The sequence below is a fragment of the Megalobrama amblycephala genome, linkage group LG4 (genome assembly GCF_018812025.1).
Source record: "Megalobrama amblycephala isolate DHTTF-2021 linkage group LG4, ASM1881202v1, whole genome shotgun sequence".
Lineage (NCBI taxonomy): Eukaryota > Metazoa > Chordata > Actinopteri > Cypriniformes > Xenocyprididae > Megalobrama > Megalobrama amblycephala.
Genome location: NC_063047.1, coordinates 41,280,501 through 41,298,675, shown reverse-complemented (window position 1 = coordinate 41,298,675; position 18,175 = coordinate 41,280,501). Strand labels below are relative to the sequence as shown.

General features: G+C 35.8%; 3 protein-coding genes across 3 annotated transcripts; 1 reads left to right on the top strand and 2 right to left on the bottom strand.

Annotated features, from left to right (window-relative positions):
• Positions 1-929: 929 nt before the first annotated feature.
• hint2 (histidine triad nucleotide binding protein 2) lies at positions 930-2,631 on the bottom strand. Its single transcript, XM_048189367.1, has 5 exons — positions 2,462-2,631; positions 2,167-2,304; positions 1,863-1,967; positions 1,701-1,773; positions 930-1,290 (listed from the first exon to the last, which is right to left on the bottom strand). The coding sequence occupies exons 1-5, from the start codon at positions 2,537-2,539 to the stop codon at positions 1,199-1,201; spliced, it is 486 nt and encodes a 161-aa protein (XP_048045324.1). The 5' UTR covers positions 2,540-2,631; the 3' UTR covers positions 930-1,198.
• Positions 2,632-3,239: 608 nt separating this feature from the next.
• Positions 3,240-12,047, top strand: mrps30 (mitochondrial ribosomal protein S30). Its single transcript, XM_048189365.1, has 5 exons — positions 3,240-3,842; positions 7,798-7,943; positions 8,110-8,215; positions 10,596-10,772; positions 11,735-12,047. Exons 1-5 carry the CDS (start codon positions 3,278-3,280, stop codon positions 11,995-11,997), a joined length of 1,257 nt encoding a protein of 418 aa, XP_048045322.1. The 5' UTR covers positions 3,240-3,277; the 3' UTR covers positions 11,998-12,047.
• A 71-nt stretch (positions 12,048-12,118) lies between these two features.
• emb (embigin) lies at positions 12,119-18,049 on the bottom strand. The gene is made up of 8 exons (XM_048189366.1): positions 17,860-18,049; positions 17,490-17,549; positions 17,095-17,284; positions 16,862-16,944; positions 16,620-16,747; positions 15,115-15,400; positions 13,427-13,460; positions 12,119-13,320 (listed from the first exon to the last, which is right to left on the bottom strand). The coding sequence occupies exons 1-8, from the start codon at positions 17,960-17,962 to the stop codon at positions 13,260-13,262; spliced, it is 945 nt and encodes a 314-aa protein (XP_048045323.1). The 5' UTR covers positions 17,963-18,049; the 3' UTR covers positions 12,119-13,259.
• Positions 18,050-18,175: the final 126 nt, after the last annotated feature.

The following is an 18,175-nucleotide window of genomic DNA, read 5'->3' as shown; positions in this document are numbered from 1 at the left end:
TTTCAAAAACAAGCAAATGTCTGTGTTAATATTCATTTATTCACTGATGTTTGCAGCCTTGCTTTTGGTATTTCCATTTTTTGGTAAATTCAGTGTTGTTTACTGATCAGCATGTTATTCATTAAGATTGTGTTACAAGCTGCAAGGCCACAAAGCAGATACACTTATAATAAACAGATAGTATGCAAGAGCAGAGAGATTATGATTATCCGAGCAGATAAGATAAAGCGCAAAGAGCAAAAGCAATGCGTCACTTTGTTTTTAAGGAACATGGTGTGTGGTCTAAAAAACCTTCTGGCTATTCATTATTGATTAGACAATTGTGGACATTTAAATATGGCATATTTTGTTAAATTTAAATGCAACTAACATGTTTTTTTTTTTTTTTTTTTTTATGTTCAAGAATTGTAAAATAATGAAAGCCATTTATGTTTAGGATAATGACAAACTTTTTTCTTCCAGTCAGCACAGACATGAGTTGATGACTGAACTGTACCGACACATCTGATGTTTCAGCAAATAAGATGAAAGTTCAGTTAATATAAACACTCGTGCGAGAAACATGCAGACTGACCACCAAGGTCACTTGATCACACCACCTGTCACCAGTGAAACAGCTCTACAGGATGACCTTAGCTGAGGCCAAACTGGTTCTAATGCAAGATTTCAGATCCTACACCTTGGCCCTTATTCATAAAACATGGGCAGAAGGAATTGCTGTGTACTGTAAATAATTTTTAATTCATTTATATATGTAAATAGTCCCATTGCATTTAATGCAACACTTTTTTGCAAGAAATTTGTTCTGCCTTATTTCGTGAATAAAACCCATTTTGCATTTATATACTTTCTGTCCTTCTTTTCAGTACTTTGTTGCATATGCTGAACGTTTATTATCCATTGCTCAAAACCTGGGACACTTGCAAAACTCACCAGAACATTTTTATTACCCACAGATGACAGTAAACAATAGTAAAGCAACCCAACCCAGCTAAGCTAACAGCTTCTTGACATCAACTGCAGACTGAAATCCAGTAAAAATGTTTTAATGTAGAAAACAGTATTGCATTTTTTCCACTCTCTCATTATGTGACAAACATTTTTTGATAACATCCAACAAATTTCATTTTTTTTAAATATACTGGTTATGCTCATCTCCTCCAAAAATGCAGAACATTAATTTTGACAGAAGGTCCATCTATCCTGGAGGCCATTTCATTTGCCGTCCTCCAAGAACATGAATGTGAAGGTGATACACGGACTGCGCCCCGTTTTTTCCATCATTAATGACTGTAAATAATAATGACAGATAATTAGGTAATTATTACATACATTAAAAGGTAATGATATGGTATTATAGGCCTGGTTTCACAGTCAGGGCTTAGATTAAGCCAGGAGTAAGCCTTAGTTAAATTAGGACATTTAAGTAGCTCTAAAAACAAGCTTTAGGAAAAAAAAAAAAAAAACATTACCGGTGTGCATCTTGAGACAAAACATTAGCACTGACATATTTGAAGTTTTTTTTGTTTTTTTTAAGTTGCTTTCAGTTAAAACAGCTCAAACATGCATTTTAGTCTGGGACTAGGTTTAAGCCATGTCTGTGAATCTGGGCAATAGTGCAGTACACTAAATCTACTGCAGATATAAAGATAATATAGATGCCAAATGAAGCCATTTCAAACAAAGGCTATTTCACTCACCAACTCTGTACCCTTCATCCAATCTTTCTTTCTTCGCTACGTTTTTGGCCACTATCAAGAGATGACCCAGGAGCTGGATGGAAAAACGTCAACATTTTAGATGTTTCATACTCTGTAATTACTAAGCCAAGAAATGTATAAAATATATATGGACAAACAAACCTGTGCATCATCATCATGTGCTTCACTGATCCTGGAAATTGGAATCCTTGGAATAACCAGGAAATGAACAGGAGCCTGGGGATTTACATCTCTGAATGCTAGACACTGCAACAAAATACATATAACATGCAAATTGATATGCAAACTATTAATTTACAAACTGTTTACGAAATAAAAAGTACAACAACAACAACAACAAAAAATCTGACTGCAATGATTCTACAATTGCCATCAAATATTTCACAAAATGTTACCTAACAATATATTAATCAAAGTCCATAAAGATTTGTGGTCTGTAACTTACTTTGTCATCTTCATAAATTATATCTGCAGGGATAGTTTTGTCAATTATTTTAGAAAATATAGTGGGTTCAGGTTTTCCGTATTTCTTGCTGGCCTCCTTTGCCAAGCGAACTTCATCGCGCGTGGAAGAGCAGAAGCTCTGACACAAACAAGCAAACAAACAAACCCTCAGCAACATCATCATCTCTCCTAAATCATGCTTACAGTAAGAATAAGCCTTTGCGCACTTCAAATTCAGAGCATAAACAGAAGGCACTTAAACACTGACAGAGTGTACATAAGATAAAATTAAACACCTTCACAGGTAAGGCACGCCGTAAATGATGTCCAAGAGGCAAAACTTGCCGGGTTAGTAAAATACTGCGGGCTGTCATTGCACTGTTTAAGGACAAACAGCGTCCATGTTCCTTGGAAAATCACCTCTCATGTGCTGCTGCTGAGGATTTGTTTACATCCGGTGCTCAAGTTCTGCGGATTTCAAAATAAAAGTCACGAAGCTACATTAGAAAAATTGGTTTCATTGCGCAGATTTTAGTTTCATACTTTTTTTAGGGGAAATTTGACCAAACATTACATATTTTCGTGAGATCTACACATTTTATTGAATAAACATAACATTATGCACTTTCGTTCAAATGCAAATACTAAATGCCTACAAAATAAAGGCAAGAAAAGAGAAAAACAAATAAATATATATTTTATAGTTTATTAGTTATATATTACTACAACGATATATTTTTATTAGTAAACGTGCATTTATGAAAGTGAAATTTTGTTAAAAATATAACAATTTATTGAAAATAAATATTTTCCATTTATAAATTCCTGTATACCAAAGTATAAATGAATAAGTACAATGCCAAAATAAATTCAAGGTGATCCAAAAAAAAAAACATTACAAAAATACAGTATATGTATACCTTTTTTAAATATTGATTTGCTGGATAAATTTTTTTATCCAGCAAATTATTATAAAAAATAAAGAGATTTACACATCATCCAACGCTTAGTCTTATTCTCGCATCATCCACTCCAGCAGATGGCAGTAGAAAAACAAGCAGTGACACTAAATGACAGAAGAAGAATAACTCTACAGATCATGTGGGAGAAACATGGCGTCTTGCAGCAGGTTGCCCTTGCATCCTTTTCTCTCCACTGCATCAGCACGCCTCGTCTGTAACAGAAATGTCCAGGTTGAAGCTTCCACAGCAAAGAGTTTATATCCACCTATTCTGCCCTCTCGGACCGCGAAGAGTAAGTCAGCGAAGAGGCGCGTGGTGACGGAGTTCTTCGAGCAGCTGCGCTCGCGCACCGCCCAGGAGAAGATCCGAGCGCTCACTCGCGTTCAGCGCAAGAAGTACGTGATTTATCCGCAGACATTTGCTCTCAACGCGGATAAATGGTATCAGCACTACACCAAAACGGCCTATCTCAGCGGTCTGCCAGAAAAACACACACATGCGGAGTCCGCGCCGGTTATTGATGAGTCTGTGTTGTCTGAGGCGCGATCTGTAGTCTGCAGCTTCATCTTACAAGAACATTGGTACTTGAAGAAAGGGAGAACTTTCATCCACAAAGAGCAAGAGCAATTCGTCACTCCGTTTTTAAGGAACATGGTGTGTGGTCTAAAAAACCTTCTGGCCAAAGAAAACCCCGTGCTGTGTCTGTCTAGTTTAGGTGAGTTTGATCTCCATGTTTACTCTTTACTGCAGCACACAGGGTTCTCATTCAGTAATGTGAGAGATATTTCTCTTTATATTGCTTAAAGTCACAATGAAATCAATATTGACTTATATATAATATAAAAAATATGTGTGTGTGTGTGTGTGTGTTTATAATGAATGGTTTATCCTTGCACCTAATGTTTTTTAAGAAATGTACCCTCGTAATTTTAAATCAAAATATCTTCCCCTCCCTCTTGCAACGACGTCTCTTCTCTGATGACGTGTTTACTAGCATGAGGGTGGGACAACCTGTCAATCACATGAGATCATGGCAATAGACCTTATTCACAGCAGCACCATCTTTGAATGAAAGAGAGGATGTGCGGGATAGAGATATCTCTTCAGTGGGTTGTACTGTTATTTAAAGGTGCAATATGTAATATTTTGCAGTAAAATATCCAAAAAACACTAGGCCAGTGTTAAACATTTTGTTAACTTGAGTACTTACAATATCCCAAATGTTTCGAACTATTTGTAAATTGTGAGAAAATTGCAATTTTAACCAAGGCTCCGGGACGTGTGAGGAGTCGCCTGTCAATTGCGTCATACCCGCGTTAACCCTCGGTTTCCGGTTTTATTTTGTAGAAACCATGGAAACACCAAAGACGCTTTAATATATTACACATTTTAATAAACAAGGGAACAACTGTTTGGTTATATTTATAGACAGAAAACTAATTGTTGTTATATAGCTCAACACGTTTAGTCATATTGTTTAAATCGTTGTTTAAAAATTTTTTTTTTTTTTGTTTTTTTTTTTGGCGAGTACCATGCTTTACCATGCCTCAGACAAAAACACTATTTTGTGAAGTAGCTAACATAGCATAATCAGATGCCGCTTTATTTTTAGTAGCAGTAATACAGAATTTTCTCCATCATATAGTATGTTTTAAAATTAATTGCATGTCATTTTATCAACACAAGCCATCCAGCATTTAATATGTTATTCTAAAATCGATCTTGATCTACTGCAGTGTGTAACAGTGTCTCACAGCAGCCACCGAGCGAACGCACAGAGTAATGTTATAACATCATTTTCAACACTCTCAAATGTATCTAATATGATAAACAGAGCTGCGTTACCTCATACTCATGACCAGAAAAGCGGAAGCAGCACCGGCGACTGTGGCACAATAAAAGTTCCGCTGCTCGTGAGGCGTGTGTTGCGCAATCACTCCAGCAGCCTCGTTCAGCTCCCACAACACTCAGTCCTGCTCTGCTTCATACTACACTAACGTTAATGATCGCATCCATTAACATGATTTCTTCCCGAGTCCTATCCCTATTCTTTTGCACCGTCCGTTGAGGTGAAGACCACTTCAATGTTTGCTGATGATTCCACTGTATATTTAGCAGGAACTGATATTGGTGAATTAAATACAAAACTACAAAGAGAACTACAGTTAGTGGTGAACTGGATAAGGAATAACAGATTGATTCAAAACTACCAGTTTTGTGGTTGGAACTCCTTTTTCTTTACTTTCCAAACCGAAGCTTGAACTTAGCATAGAGCAAAATTCAATTGAGCAAAAAGAAGAGGCCAAACTATTGGGAGTGATGATTGATAGTAGATTGTGTTGGGACAAACATGTTCAGAAATTGTTAACTAAAATGGGCAATACTTTGGCTGTTATTAAAAGATGTGCAAAATATTTTACACCACAGATTGTTAAACAAGTACTTTATGCATTGTTTTTTTCACACCTTGATTACTGCTCTGTGGTTTGGTCCAATACTTCATCAACTAATATAAAAAAACTACAAGTTATTCAGAATAAAGCTGCACGTCTGGCTCTCTCATGTGGGTTTAGATCAAATGTTGACAAAATGCATGAAAGCCTCTCATGGTTTAAAGTAAAAAATAGATTGGTGTATTCACTAATGGTATTTTTATATAATGTTATAACAAACAAAACACCTTTTATTCTATATGTAACACTATCCTTTAGTACAGATATACATCATTATCTAACGAGGCAGGCAGTAGGATGTAGTTTTATTTTACCTATAGTAAAAACCAAATCAATTCAACATTCAGTAAGGTATAGAGCAATGTGTGAATGGAACTCTCTTCCAAATACTATTAAACAACAAAACACTCTGTATGGTTTCAAAAAATCACTTAAGAAATATTATCTTCAAAGAAACATATACAGTTAATATAAATTTAATTTAAGGAGATGCTGTTATAGGGTTCTAAGTTATATTATTTTTTATATTATTTGTCTTGTACGTATGGTGTGTATGGTGTATATCATAAATTGTATTGTCACATGGTAGATTATAGGACCCCAGGAAGAATAGCTTTTAGCTTATGCTGAAGCTAATGGGGATCCAAATAAAACAAACAAACAAACAAAACACATGTCCCAATAGCCTGGGTGCCAGCCCGAACCCCGCCCACAACATTTTTTGGACGGGAAGTTCGGTCTGGACTCGATCCATTGTGGAGTAATTATGCTCGGCTCCCAGAAGGCTGAGCCAATCAAATTGCCAGGGCGGGCTTTAATCGATGATGGACAGGCTATCTGCGGTTACGTAAACACCCACGTCATCAAAGAGCGCTTGGGGAGTTTGATTGACAAGCGATCTAACCAATCAGAACGCCGCATCCGCCATTTTGTCCGACAAAGCAGTCAGGAGTTAGAAGATTAACATCGGTGGAGTTAAACTTGAAAAATTGTGCATATTGACGTCTTTCCGCGTTTGAAACAACATTCATTCTCATGTTCATTCATGTTTATTTGATGCTATAAATGGACTAGTAGGAAGAGATGATCGGTTTACGAGCCTCTTGAGCTGAGGCGCTACAGCAATCTGTCACGATCATGGTCACAACACATTAAAGAGCCACAAAACGGTTTTTATTGTTTGAATTTTTTTTAATAACTACACAGTTTGAAAGCTGGGACTTTGTTTAATATCATAAGTAACCTGCTCTGTCTCGTCTGTCGATGTGTTGTTAGTTTCCTCTTTGCTCCGCGATGTATTTTCCACTCTGTGTGGCGTGACAGCGCCACGGCTTGTCGGACAAAGCAACAGTAACTAAGGGGGGCGAGTCTTTGCGAAAGGTCAATTAGTTTACAACAATGGTGGCTGTTGTTGAAGAACTGAGATGTGTAGATTCCGCCATCGCGTCCGTTATAGAAGATATCGACAGCGCATTAATTTTAAAAGAGGAACAGAGGACCGCGATCAAGGCATTTGTCGATGGGAAAGATGTCTTTGCCGTCCTTCCTACGGGATTCGGCAAAAGATTGATTTATCAGCTGGCCCCGATGGTCGCTAAGAAGAGTTCTGTTGACAACTATGCGTCGCTCAACATACGTCACTTACTCTGTAGCTCTGATTGGTTGTAGGTCTATCCAATTGAGGTCTTTCCTGGATCGGTTGAAATACGCCCCCATAATCAAAGCCCAATGGAGCAGTATCAGACTCATATTCTGACTAGAATTGAGTATGACCACGTCAGGCTAATGTCCCAAGATTCCGCGCTCAAACTTGCCGTCATCAAGCTACGCCTTTGTTTTGAATAGGCCTCTAGCGACCTCTAGCGGACATAATTCATACTTACTGCACCTTTAATGTGTTTATTGTTCTGCTAACATCTATCCCTCACAGCCTTTCTTTCATACCTGTTACGGTGGTGCTCTGAATAAGGTCTATAGCAAACCACAACAATCCAATCAATCCCAGATGAACAAAATCAAGTCCCAACCTACTTCTTTTTTTTTTTTTTTTTTTTTTTTTCTTGTTTGAGAGACATTTTACTTGGATATGTCACAATAGGGAAGAAAAGTCTATCGCAACTTCCGTTTCATACCGACTTTTTAGTATATGTATATGTTCCGGTCGTCCTGCTTTAATTTAATATCTTATTTATGTATTTTCATATTTATTTTTTGAAGATTTTGACCCTCAAGTGAACTATTACTGGTTACGTGGAGAAAGGACTATTCCAGCAGGACATAGGAGTGGGCGGATCGAGCCGATGAGATTCCAGATTGATGACAAACCTCACAGTCAGATCAGAATCCCACAACAACTTCCTGAGGTAGGATACCATAATTCACATTATGTTTATGATGAATATAATTTATGTAAATTTATTCACAACTACAGGCAGTGTTTAAATTGTAACTTTAACAGCCTGTGGTAATTGCTGTTGTCTTGCAACATTTTGAATTATATGTGCTTAAAAGTGATGTCATTTCCTACAGTTTGCTCCTCTTGAGGCAGAGATCTCTGCTGAAGTTCCTGTTATCAGTTTGGCTCCTGACCGGCTCCCCTTGTTCAGGAGACAGTATGACAACAACATCTTCATAGGTTGGTCTTTTCTAGTCTTATTTTAGTACATGATTTATATAATAATATAGTATTTATTAATATTATAGCATTTATTTTTATATTTTCAGTTTTCATTTTAGTACTTTTATGTGTTTATATGTTCTTTCAGCTTTATTTTGATTAACAAATTAATTTTAATAGTTTGTTAACATTTACAAACACTGGTCTGTTACCAGGTTTTTGTCTTCAGATATGCCATGATGCAACAGATAATTGTAACTCAAATTTCTAATTGGATTTTGCACATTTTATATTAATGGAGAAAGTTCCCATGTTGCTTGGTAACTGTAAAGCACTTGCATTTAGTCTAATTAACTAATTACAAGTGTTCTCTTTTTATACTTCAAAAATCATTGTATTATTCGTAATTATTTTTTAATCATTGGTGTCATTTATCTGGCAAAATACTTGTCTTTTTTTTTTTTTTTTTTTTTTAGAACGTTTTTTTTTTTCCATTTTAATTTATCTATTGACAATGCAGATTGTCAAATCAGCTTTACATTGATTTACAGTGAGTTTAATAGTCTCTTATTGGTCTGATTAATGAAGCTCGCTCTAAAACAAAACAAGCCCTACAATTTAATAAAATAACACATTATAAAAGACACTTCATATTTAATGGTATTAGATTACACCTTCAATAAAACATTTGCAATTGATTTGTAAAAGGTGTTTTATGGATGTTTAGGCTGTTGTGAGTTTTTGCTGCATTTACACTGTTCTTACCAGCAGGGGTCGCCGTCGTGTGGCATTTCAAGTTCTTCGAAACTGAATCATTTTGGGCCTGTTTACAACTGGTCACTTCAGAAATACTCAGAAATACTGTATGAATTATTAAAACGATTCCATTTACACTTGGCCATATAAATGTGTCTGCAAAGCGGATATAAATCCAATCTTGAATTCCCGCGCTATGTGCCGATTTAATGGAGTTCACGTCACCGAAAGCAACTAATATGAGCTGCATTTTATTGATCATCAGCTAATTTCAAAATCAAAGGCTGCAATAGAAGAGAGTGCAGCAACAGCACTGGTAAGATTATTTAGTCACATTACTTTTAATGAAGATTGTGTTTTGAGCATCTGCGACTTACTTTCATTTGCGGCAGTTTGCGTGTCAGCTTGCTGAAGAGATACTCAGCTACTCAGCTGCGGCAATGCTTGCAGTAGCTCTGTCACATCTAGCTATAATATGTTATTTAGCCTATAACACACTCACGTTTATTTTTTAGCATTTTTGGTAGTAAAATTTACATATGTGGTTTCAACAACCAGATGCATTTAGACTTGTTCAGTTTTGACTCCTCCTGAAGTGGTTTGTGCGAACGGATTTAAATCCGTCTCGAAAGCGTTTCGGAGGGCATTTAGACCTGGATTTTTCACAATCGGATAGCTATCTGATCAGAGAAAATGCATAAAGTGACCAGGTGTAAACAGGCCCTTTGTGAAGCAATTGGTTCAATTAATTCAAAGGTTCAGAAAGCTTAGTTTCTCCCATCATTACCTGTAGTAAAATCACTGGGGCCTCTAGGGGTCCTCAGCAAACTTCCAGGGGGTCCCAATGAATCTTTAAAAAATTATTTAAATGTAGTTATATATAATAAATATTTCGGAGTGTCTGTTTACATTGTGCAAGTTGCATCCCATGTTGGCAAACGCTATTTACACTAAAAGACATGCAGAATTTAACGTTTTCAGTGGCGCAGCAGTAGCGAGTAAGGCCCGCAGATCTGACTTTTAACGCGATCGATGGGGGTTCAAATCCGCCTTTTGCCAAGCTCACATTATTTTAAATAAAAATGAAAATAATGTTCTAAAAGTGGAAATAAACTGTGAACGAGTGTTCAATAATATTAATTTAATATTATTAAATATTAATAATATTAAAGTTTTTATTGGGTAGGGTTAGGGGAAGGTGTAGGGAGGATATTTATTCTCCCAATAAGGCAGCATCCATTTAATAATTTTAATAAATATATTCAATTACACTGTATGATATTATTGCATCCTCTTAATGTACAAAAATACTGAGGTGCATGAGATCTGCCAATATAAAGTATAGATAGCATCTAATTACTATTTACTCTTATTGCAAAGAACTGCTACTTTTACATGGTGTTAATTGAATCTATCACTATTTTCACCTAGTGTAAATAGCATCTATCACTATTTGCACTTCGTGCAAATAGCTGCTGCCTAAATATTTTATTTTTGTTTGTTAGACCTGAGGTACATAACAGCTTAGACCCACTGCTGTAGTGCACAGCCTCTTGTGGCCAGTGGTACATGAGAAATTGACTATTAGTTTTGAATTTAAATCCTTTATGCTGAAAGTACGTGCATGTTTTTTACTCCACAGGTGCCAAACTGGAAGATCCATGCTCCTATGGTCACACACAGTTTCACATGGTCCCTGATAGGTTTCGCAGGGACAAAATGAGCAAGAGAGGCCTCTCTGATCAAGTCGAGGTTTCACTAAGAGCGAATGGTATTGCCAGCCTGTTTGCATGGACAGGGGCACAGGCTATGTATCAAGGTTAGTATTTCTTTAATCTTTGGATCTTTTTGGTTTTTGTTTTTTTGATAATGACAATTGTCCTGAGCTCAGGTTAAAATGTAGTAGAGCTGCATGATTGATTAAAATATCAAATTTGCATTGGTAACTTGCCTTTTGAAATTAACTTGACCCTTCTAATAAAGATTGTATTAATTACATTGTTACACCAGTAGGTGGTGACAAGTGACTGGTAAATAAATGTATTTGTTATTGAATAATTCATTCCAGAGATTTGTTCAAAAACGCTGATTCATCCAGTAATGAAACAAGTGAAGTCCCTTTTAAGCAAAGTCTGTTCACTCAGCGGCCATATTTGTGATGACTCTGGGCAGCTATTTTGGGCATCCAAAACCATCTGTTTGAATGGGGGAATCCTGAAATCTCAAAAACTGCTTGGCAAACTCACAATTAAGTAGCATATTTCAAATCAGCAACGAAATCTGACATGAACTGTCCCATATATGTTGTTTCTTATGCTCAAATAGCATTAAAAAAAGCTTATTTTTCAGGCTATACGAGCCAACGCGCATGTGCAATCCTAAGCGCAAGTCTTATGTTTCTATGGAAACCTGTGCTTCTAACAGCAGCTGGAGTGATGCAATGACTTTATCAATCAGCGATTGGCTCTTTTACTTAGAAGGAGTGACGTATTCTGCCATATTGCGCATTGCAGTTTCTCCCATTCATAACTAATAGGAGTGAAGCGTCTTTCTATATCTATAGTCTTTGGTCTTTATGAACGAGTCATTGAATCATTCATTCAAACCAATTTATTTAAAAAAATTCAAATTAATATTCTTTAAATAGGCTGTGGCAATTAATATTTGTTTCAGAACCTGTAGTAAAATTACGTTATTTTTAGTTGTCCATTCAGAATCATGATCTCTATTACAAAAAAAACAATCTTTATTGCTTAACTAAATATGTTTTGTTCTGCCAAGGCTTTTGGAGTGAAGAGGATGTGAGTAGGCCATTCGTGTCTCAGGCTGTCATCACAGATGGGCAGTTCTTCACATTTTTCTGCTATCAGCTCAATACTTTGGCTCTGAGTCCAAGGGCTGATGGCAACAATGCCAGGAAGAACTTATGCTGGGGCACAGAAAGCATGCGCTTGTATGAGAGAGTCACAGACGGAGACATAGTGGGCTGGAATGATGCTGTTCTGAGGCTGCTGCTGCAGTTTTTGTTGAACAAACCACAGTGAGAATGCTGAAGTTATGATTATTCTGAGTGTCAATAAACATAATATATACATCTTGTGTGGTTTTTGTATCCATTCAAGTTTGATTTAAAAACTAAATGTTTAAAGAAGATTTTGTTTTGGATTTAAGTCAAGTCACCTTTATTTATATAGTGCTTTACACAATACAGATTGTTTCAAAGAAACTTTACAGTGATTGGAAAATAACGCTTCAGTGATGCAAACAGAATTCAACTCTGCTGTAAAGCAACTCTAAAAAGACAACAGTAAACAGTCATTCAGTTGAACGATTCAGTGTTGATCGATTTCGGTTCAATAATTGTGTAAAGTACATCAAATATGAAATGAGTTCAATTCAGCTATAAAGAAGCTCTGAAAAAAAACAGTGATGTCGTCATCCAGCTCAGTTCAGTTCTCATCCAATAGTGTCAATGCATGTCAGATCAATAATATTGCTGAATATTAAGTGTCCCTGACTAAACAAGCCAGAGCCGACAGTGGCAAGGAACCCAAACTCCATCAGGTGGCAGAAATGGAGGGGGAAAAAATCACCCAAAATAGAACTGAATTAAGGTATTTTCATACAGATCAAAAGATAACACATTGTTGGTCAACACCCAAAAATGAAACTTGTCTTCATTTACTCACACCTTCATGTTGTTCCAAACCTAAAAGACTTTTAACTTTGAAATGAAAATTAACATTTTTAATAACTGCTCTTTATTTATGTCCCTCCATTAAAAGTCCACACAACCAAAACTTTCGCAAAGTACAAAAAGACATCCTAAAATAATCCATATGAATTGAGTGGTTTAATTTAAAACTTCTTAAGGGATGCAATCACTTTACATGATGAACAAACCTCTCAATCAAGCACAGTTGAGCTGCCTTACATTGACCTCTATGCATGTGCGTTGAGGTTTATATTTGAATAAAAGCCTAAAACGTTCATCATATGAAGCGATCTATCATCTAACCCTTTAGTAAAGCCTTCAGAAAAGGAACCGGTTTCGTTATTAGTTGACCTTTACTGATGTCCAAAAAAGGTCATATGAACCCTTTACAATAACACTATATTGAAATATGAAAACATGCTTCATACTTCATAATTATGTAATATTAGAAATGTAAATATATATGATATTGCTGTAACAGACAAAAAACCTTATTGCTTATTATGTGATTCAAGCCTCAAGATTCAAAAGTAGAATAAAATGTTTTCTAAATAATCACACGCTGCTCTTTCATCTGTTTAAATGAAAATCTCAGTGCTCCAGTTTTCTATGTCTTGTCGTGTTGTTAACTCCATTGCTGTCATCATGAGTGCTAGAACAGAAATCAGCACCATCACTAACAATGTTACTATGCAATGTAACTATTTTACCAAATATTATATCCGTCGTCATATGAACTGATCTGAAAATATACTTACAGTTTGCTGGTTTGTTCAGAGTAGATATCATTCCCTGCAAAAGGATAATATTTGAAGAATTTTTTTAAAAATTTTCATTAGTTACAGTTCTACATATACAGGTGCTGGTCATATAATTAGAATATCATGAAAAAGTTAATTTTTTTATTGTAAATTATTTTTAAAAATGAAACTTTCATATATTCTAGATTCCCTACATGTAAAGTAAAACATTTCAAAAGTTTTTAAAAAAAGTTTTGATGATTAGAGCGTACAGCTCATGAAAGTCCAAAAAAATTTAAGAATATTTCCTAAGATCAATCAAAAAATGGATTTTCAAAACAGAAAAGTTCAAGTTCTTTAAATTATGTTCATTTGTGCACTCAATACTTGGTCGGCAGCACATATAACAGCAAATGACTTGCTCCTAACACAAATTACAGCATCAGGGAAGTGTGGCATGGAAGTGATCAGCCTGTGGCACTGCTGAGGCACTATTGAGCCTTCAGATCATCTGTATATTGTTGGATTGACTGTTTCTCAGCTTTCTCTTGAAAATATCCCGTAGATTCAGGGGTCAGGCATGTTGGCTGGCCAATAAAACACAGTAATATCATGGTCAGCAAACCACTTGGAAGTGGTTTTTGCACTGTGGGCAGGTGCTAAAGTCCTGCTGGAAAAGGAAATCAGCATCTCCATAAAGCTTGTCAGCAGATGGAAGCATAAAGTGCTCCAAAATCTCCTAGAAGATGGCTGCATTGACTTTGCACTTGATAAAACACAATGGACCAACACCAGCAGATGTCACGGCCTCCCAAATCATTACTAACTTCAGAAACTTCCCACTAGACTTCAAGCAGCTTGGATTCTGTGCCTCTCCAGTCTTCCTTCAGACTCTGGGACCATGATTTCAACATGAAATGCAAAATTTACTTTTATCTGAAAAGAGGACTTTTGACCTTTTGTTCACTGTCCAGTTCTTTATCTCCTTAGCCCAGGTAAGATGCTTCTGACATTGTTTCTGTTTCAGAAGTGGCTTGGTAGTTCTTTTCCTGAAGATGTGTGAGTGTGGTGACTCTTGATGCGCTGACTCCAGCTTCATTTGACTCATTGTGAAGCTCTCCCAAGTGTTTGAATCGGCTTTACTTGACAGTATTCTCAAGCTTGTGGTCATCCCTATTGCTTGTGCACCTTTGCCTACCAAATTTCTTCCTTCTAGTCAACTTTGCATTTAATATGCTTTGATACATCACATCTGTAAACAGCCACCACATTCAGTAATGACCATCTGTGACTTACGCTCTTTGTGGAGGGTGTCAATGATTGTCTCCTGGACCATTGCCATGTCAGCAGTCTTCCCCATTAGTGTGGTTTCAAAGAACAAGAGATACCCGGAATTTATACTGTAGGGATGGTCATTTAATGAAACTCAGATGTAAATATTCAAATATTTTGAGATACTGGATTTTGGACTTTCATTAGCTGTACGCTGTAATCAACAAATTAAAAAAAAAAAAAAAAAAAACTTTTGAAATGTTTTACTTTACATGTAGGGAATCTAGTATAAATGAAAGTTTCATTTTTTAAAATAATTTACAATAAAAAAATGAACTTTTTCCATGATATTCTAATTATATGTCCAGCACCTGTATATGAACAATTATTTCTGACATACAGTATTCCTCTAAATCAGTGAAGTATTACTGTACCTCCTGCAGAAGAATTATGTTGCGGCTTGTTGCATTTTTCCCAAAGCAAAATCAGTGTGACCAGGACAATGACTTCCACCACTATGGCCATGAAGGGTTTGAGAGGCTCAGTGTACGACATGACCTTCAGCTCTACATAAGACTCACTGGGTTTGATATCAAACTCAGCACTGCAGATGTACTTTCCAGAATCTTCCTCAGTCAGATTCAGTACAGTCAGTTTTGTTTTATTTCCATTAATAAGGATCTTATAGTTCAGAGGGTTTGCAGTGACATTGATGAGCACCTGTGAAGAGAAAAATATTGATATAAACAGTGCTGTTATAGTTAACTAAAGCTTAAACTACAACTAAAAATAATTTTCAGTAACTGAAATAAAGATTAAATAAAATATAAATATTAAATGAAAAAGTAAAAATGTTGAAATTGAAGCTGCAGTCCGCAACTTTTTTCTGTTAAAAATTTACAAAAATTATATAATGAGAATATACAACATGAATCCGTTTTCCAAACCGTGTTTTTGTCTTATCCTGAATCATTATGGTACACTTATAATAAGTGTTTATATTCGGACTATTTCAGACCGGACTGGTAGGACTCGCCGCAGAGTATCACAGTAACTGCGTGACTCGCCATAGACATACACGGAGAAAAGTAGCTCCGGCTAGAATGTTCCTCCGCAAGACGCATGCAGTTCTGTTTATTGACCGCTAGAGGGCCAAAAATCGCGGACAGCAGCTTTAACGTGAACTGAAATTAATAAATGCTTTAGAAGTATTTTTTCATTGTTAGTTAACTCATGTAGTTAATTAACATTAACAAATTAAACCTTGTCTTGTTGTAAAGTGTTGCCAAACGTTCGAAGTACTAAAATTACTAAAAATGAAATAAAAATAAAGCTATAAAAAATGTGACCTTGAACCACAAAACCAGTCATAAGGGTAAAATTTTTTAAATTGAGATTTTTTTTAATATATTTATGTATCATCTGAAAGCTGAATAAATAAGCTTTCCGTTGTTATATGGTTATCCTATTGTTGGGATAGGACAATATTTGGCAGAGATACAATTATTTGAAAATCTGGAATCTGAGGGTGCACAAAAAAAAAAAAAAAAAAAAATCAAAATATTGAGAAAATCACCTTTAAATTTGTCCAAATGAAGTCCTTAGTAATACATATCCACTCACAAAAATGCATTTTTGATATATTTACGGTAGGAAATTTACAAAATACCTTAATGAAACATGATCTTTACTTAATATCCTAATGATTTTTGGCATAAAAGAAAAATCGATAATTTTGACTTGTTGGCTATTGCTACAAATGTGACTGGTTTTGTGGTCCAGGGTCACAAATATTATAGGAAACAAAATATCTAAAACTTAAACAAAGAAAATTATAAAAATAAATGCTAATTCAAATATTAAAACAACACTGTATATGAATAACCCTTTTATTGTGTGGTAAGAATAATCACTCCCATATTCCCCATTTCTGATTCACCTTTTCAGTGTTGTTTGCCTTGTACCAGTTCCATGTGTTTGGTGTGTATTTGAGTTTACACTCGAGTACAACTGAATCTCCAATGTAGCTCACTACTGGCTTGTCTCTTTTTTCTTTCATTACCGGAACTTGAGAAAAAGCACAATACAACAGTTTAACTGCCAAAATCTGTAACAGTGATAAATGTGTTTATGTCTAACCAATAAAACCATTCCAAGATGTGCATAAAAGGATAAACATACCATCTAAAACAAATGTTACTTGCGCCTCATTTTCTCTGAAGACGCATGAATAATTTCCCAGGTCTCTGGCCTGTATACTGAAACTATGAAGAAGGTTAAACAACTTAGAGCAGTCTGAAGTCATTGTTTAGTAATACTGAATTGTTAGTTTACTGAAACATTTCTTATTTGCATTATTTTGACATTTAATAGAAATGACACATGATTATTTTGTGAAATAGACATCCACTTACGTCCTTTTAAGAATATACTGTTCATTGTTTCTATTTACAGTTTCTTCAGAGTTTTCAATTTCTTGTCCATCTTTAGTCCAATAGCCAGTAATGTACAGGGGGTTATTTGGAATATCAGTTAAGTTACATAAAAGCTCTATATATTGGGGTTTCAGGATTGCAAGCTCTTCAATAATGACTTGACTTTGACCTGTATGCCAAAACATTTGTTGCCCAATCAGCAAAACAAACCTCTTCATTGCAATTTTGTAGAGTAAACTCAGCTATTTTTCATAAAATGGTGACTAGATTTGCATATTAATCATGTATTTTATAATTTGTACACTTTTAAATACATCCGTTGATGTCAAATGCATGCTTGTGTTGGCTAATAAAATATAACAGGGTAAGCGTACCTTTAGATTCAGCTTTTTTGGTTGTAATTACAGGATCAGATTCTGGGGAAGGGGTTGTTTCTGGAAAAAAAGACATTGTGTCATAATAAATTTTGCACTGAATTTACAATACTAGCTCACCATTCTACTAGAGAGAGGCCTAGTCAAGGTTAAATGAGATTTGCTTTACTATAATAAGCCTCAGCTTATTGAATAATTTGAAAAACATTCAGGTATTGTGCAATTATTTTAACATCCCCCAGAAACACTGGAAGAACCAACAGTTAAGACGACTTAATTTCAGATAGCAAGGTCATAATGTCAAAGCTTGAAAATAACATAAAACCACCACATAATGTTACACTAGACTAAAAAGCAGATGTGCACAAACCTGTATTCATCCCATTACAGTAGAGAAGTAGTACGATGAGATGCATGACATTAGCCATGGAGAACAGCGCTCTTTCCCTGCAGCTCTGCTGTGTGCGAGGCATCTTTTCTGTTGCGTCTGTTTTAGAAGCAGGTCCCCAGAGACACCAAACCCCCCCTCCCTTTACCCATCCTTACTGCAGCCATGGTGACTTGGCAAGGCTGGTGTACGCTTGCAGCTTCCTGCTTTAAATTAGTCATGAGTGTCAGGAGGTGGCTACAGCTCTGCCTGATCAAATGATAGGAAAGCCAGTAACATCACCCTCTATTGAGATGGA

Bases quoted from the DNA above. Each gene is read 5' to 3' on its own strand.
- hint2 (XM_048189367.1), bottom strand. From the start codon at position 2,539: ATGACAGCCCGCAGTATTTTACTAACCCGGCAAGTTTTGCCTCTTGGA. The intron at 2,305-2,461 runs GTGTTTAATTTT...TGTTTGTGTCAG, and splicing joins GGCGTGCCTTACCTGTGAAG to AGCTTCTGCTCTTCCACGCG. The intron at 1,291-1,700 runs GTGAGTGAAATA...TATTATTTACAG, and splicing joins GGATGAAGGGTACAGAGTTG to TCATTAATGATGGAAAAAAC.
- mrps30 (XM_048189365.1), top strand. From the start codon at position 3,278: ATGGCGTCTTGCAGCAGGTTGCCCTTGCATCCTTTTCTCTCCACTGCA. The intron at 3,843-7,797 runs GTGAGTTTGATC...TATTTTTTGAAG, and splicing joins GCTGTGTCTGTCTAGTTTAG to ATTTTGACCCTCAAGTGAAC. The intron at 7,944-8,109 runs GTAGGATACCAT...CATTTCCTACAG, and splicing joins TCCCACAACAACTTCCTGAG to TTTGCTCCTCTTGAGGCAGA.
- emb (XM_048189366.1), bottom strand. From the start codon at position 17,962: ATGCCTCGCACACAGCAGAGCTGCAGGGAAAGAGCGCTGTTCTCCATG. The intron at 17,550-17,859 runs GTTTGTGCACAT...CTTTTTTTCCAG, and splicing joins CTGTAATGGGATGAATACAG to AAACAACCCCTTCCCCAGAA. The intron at 15,401-16,619 runs GTGAATCAGAAA...TTCTCTTCACAG, and splicing joins AGGCAAACAACACTGAAAAG to GTGCTCATCAATGTCACTGC.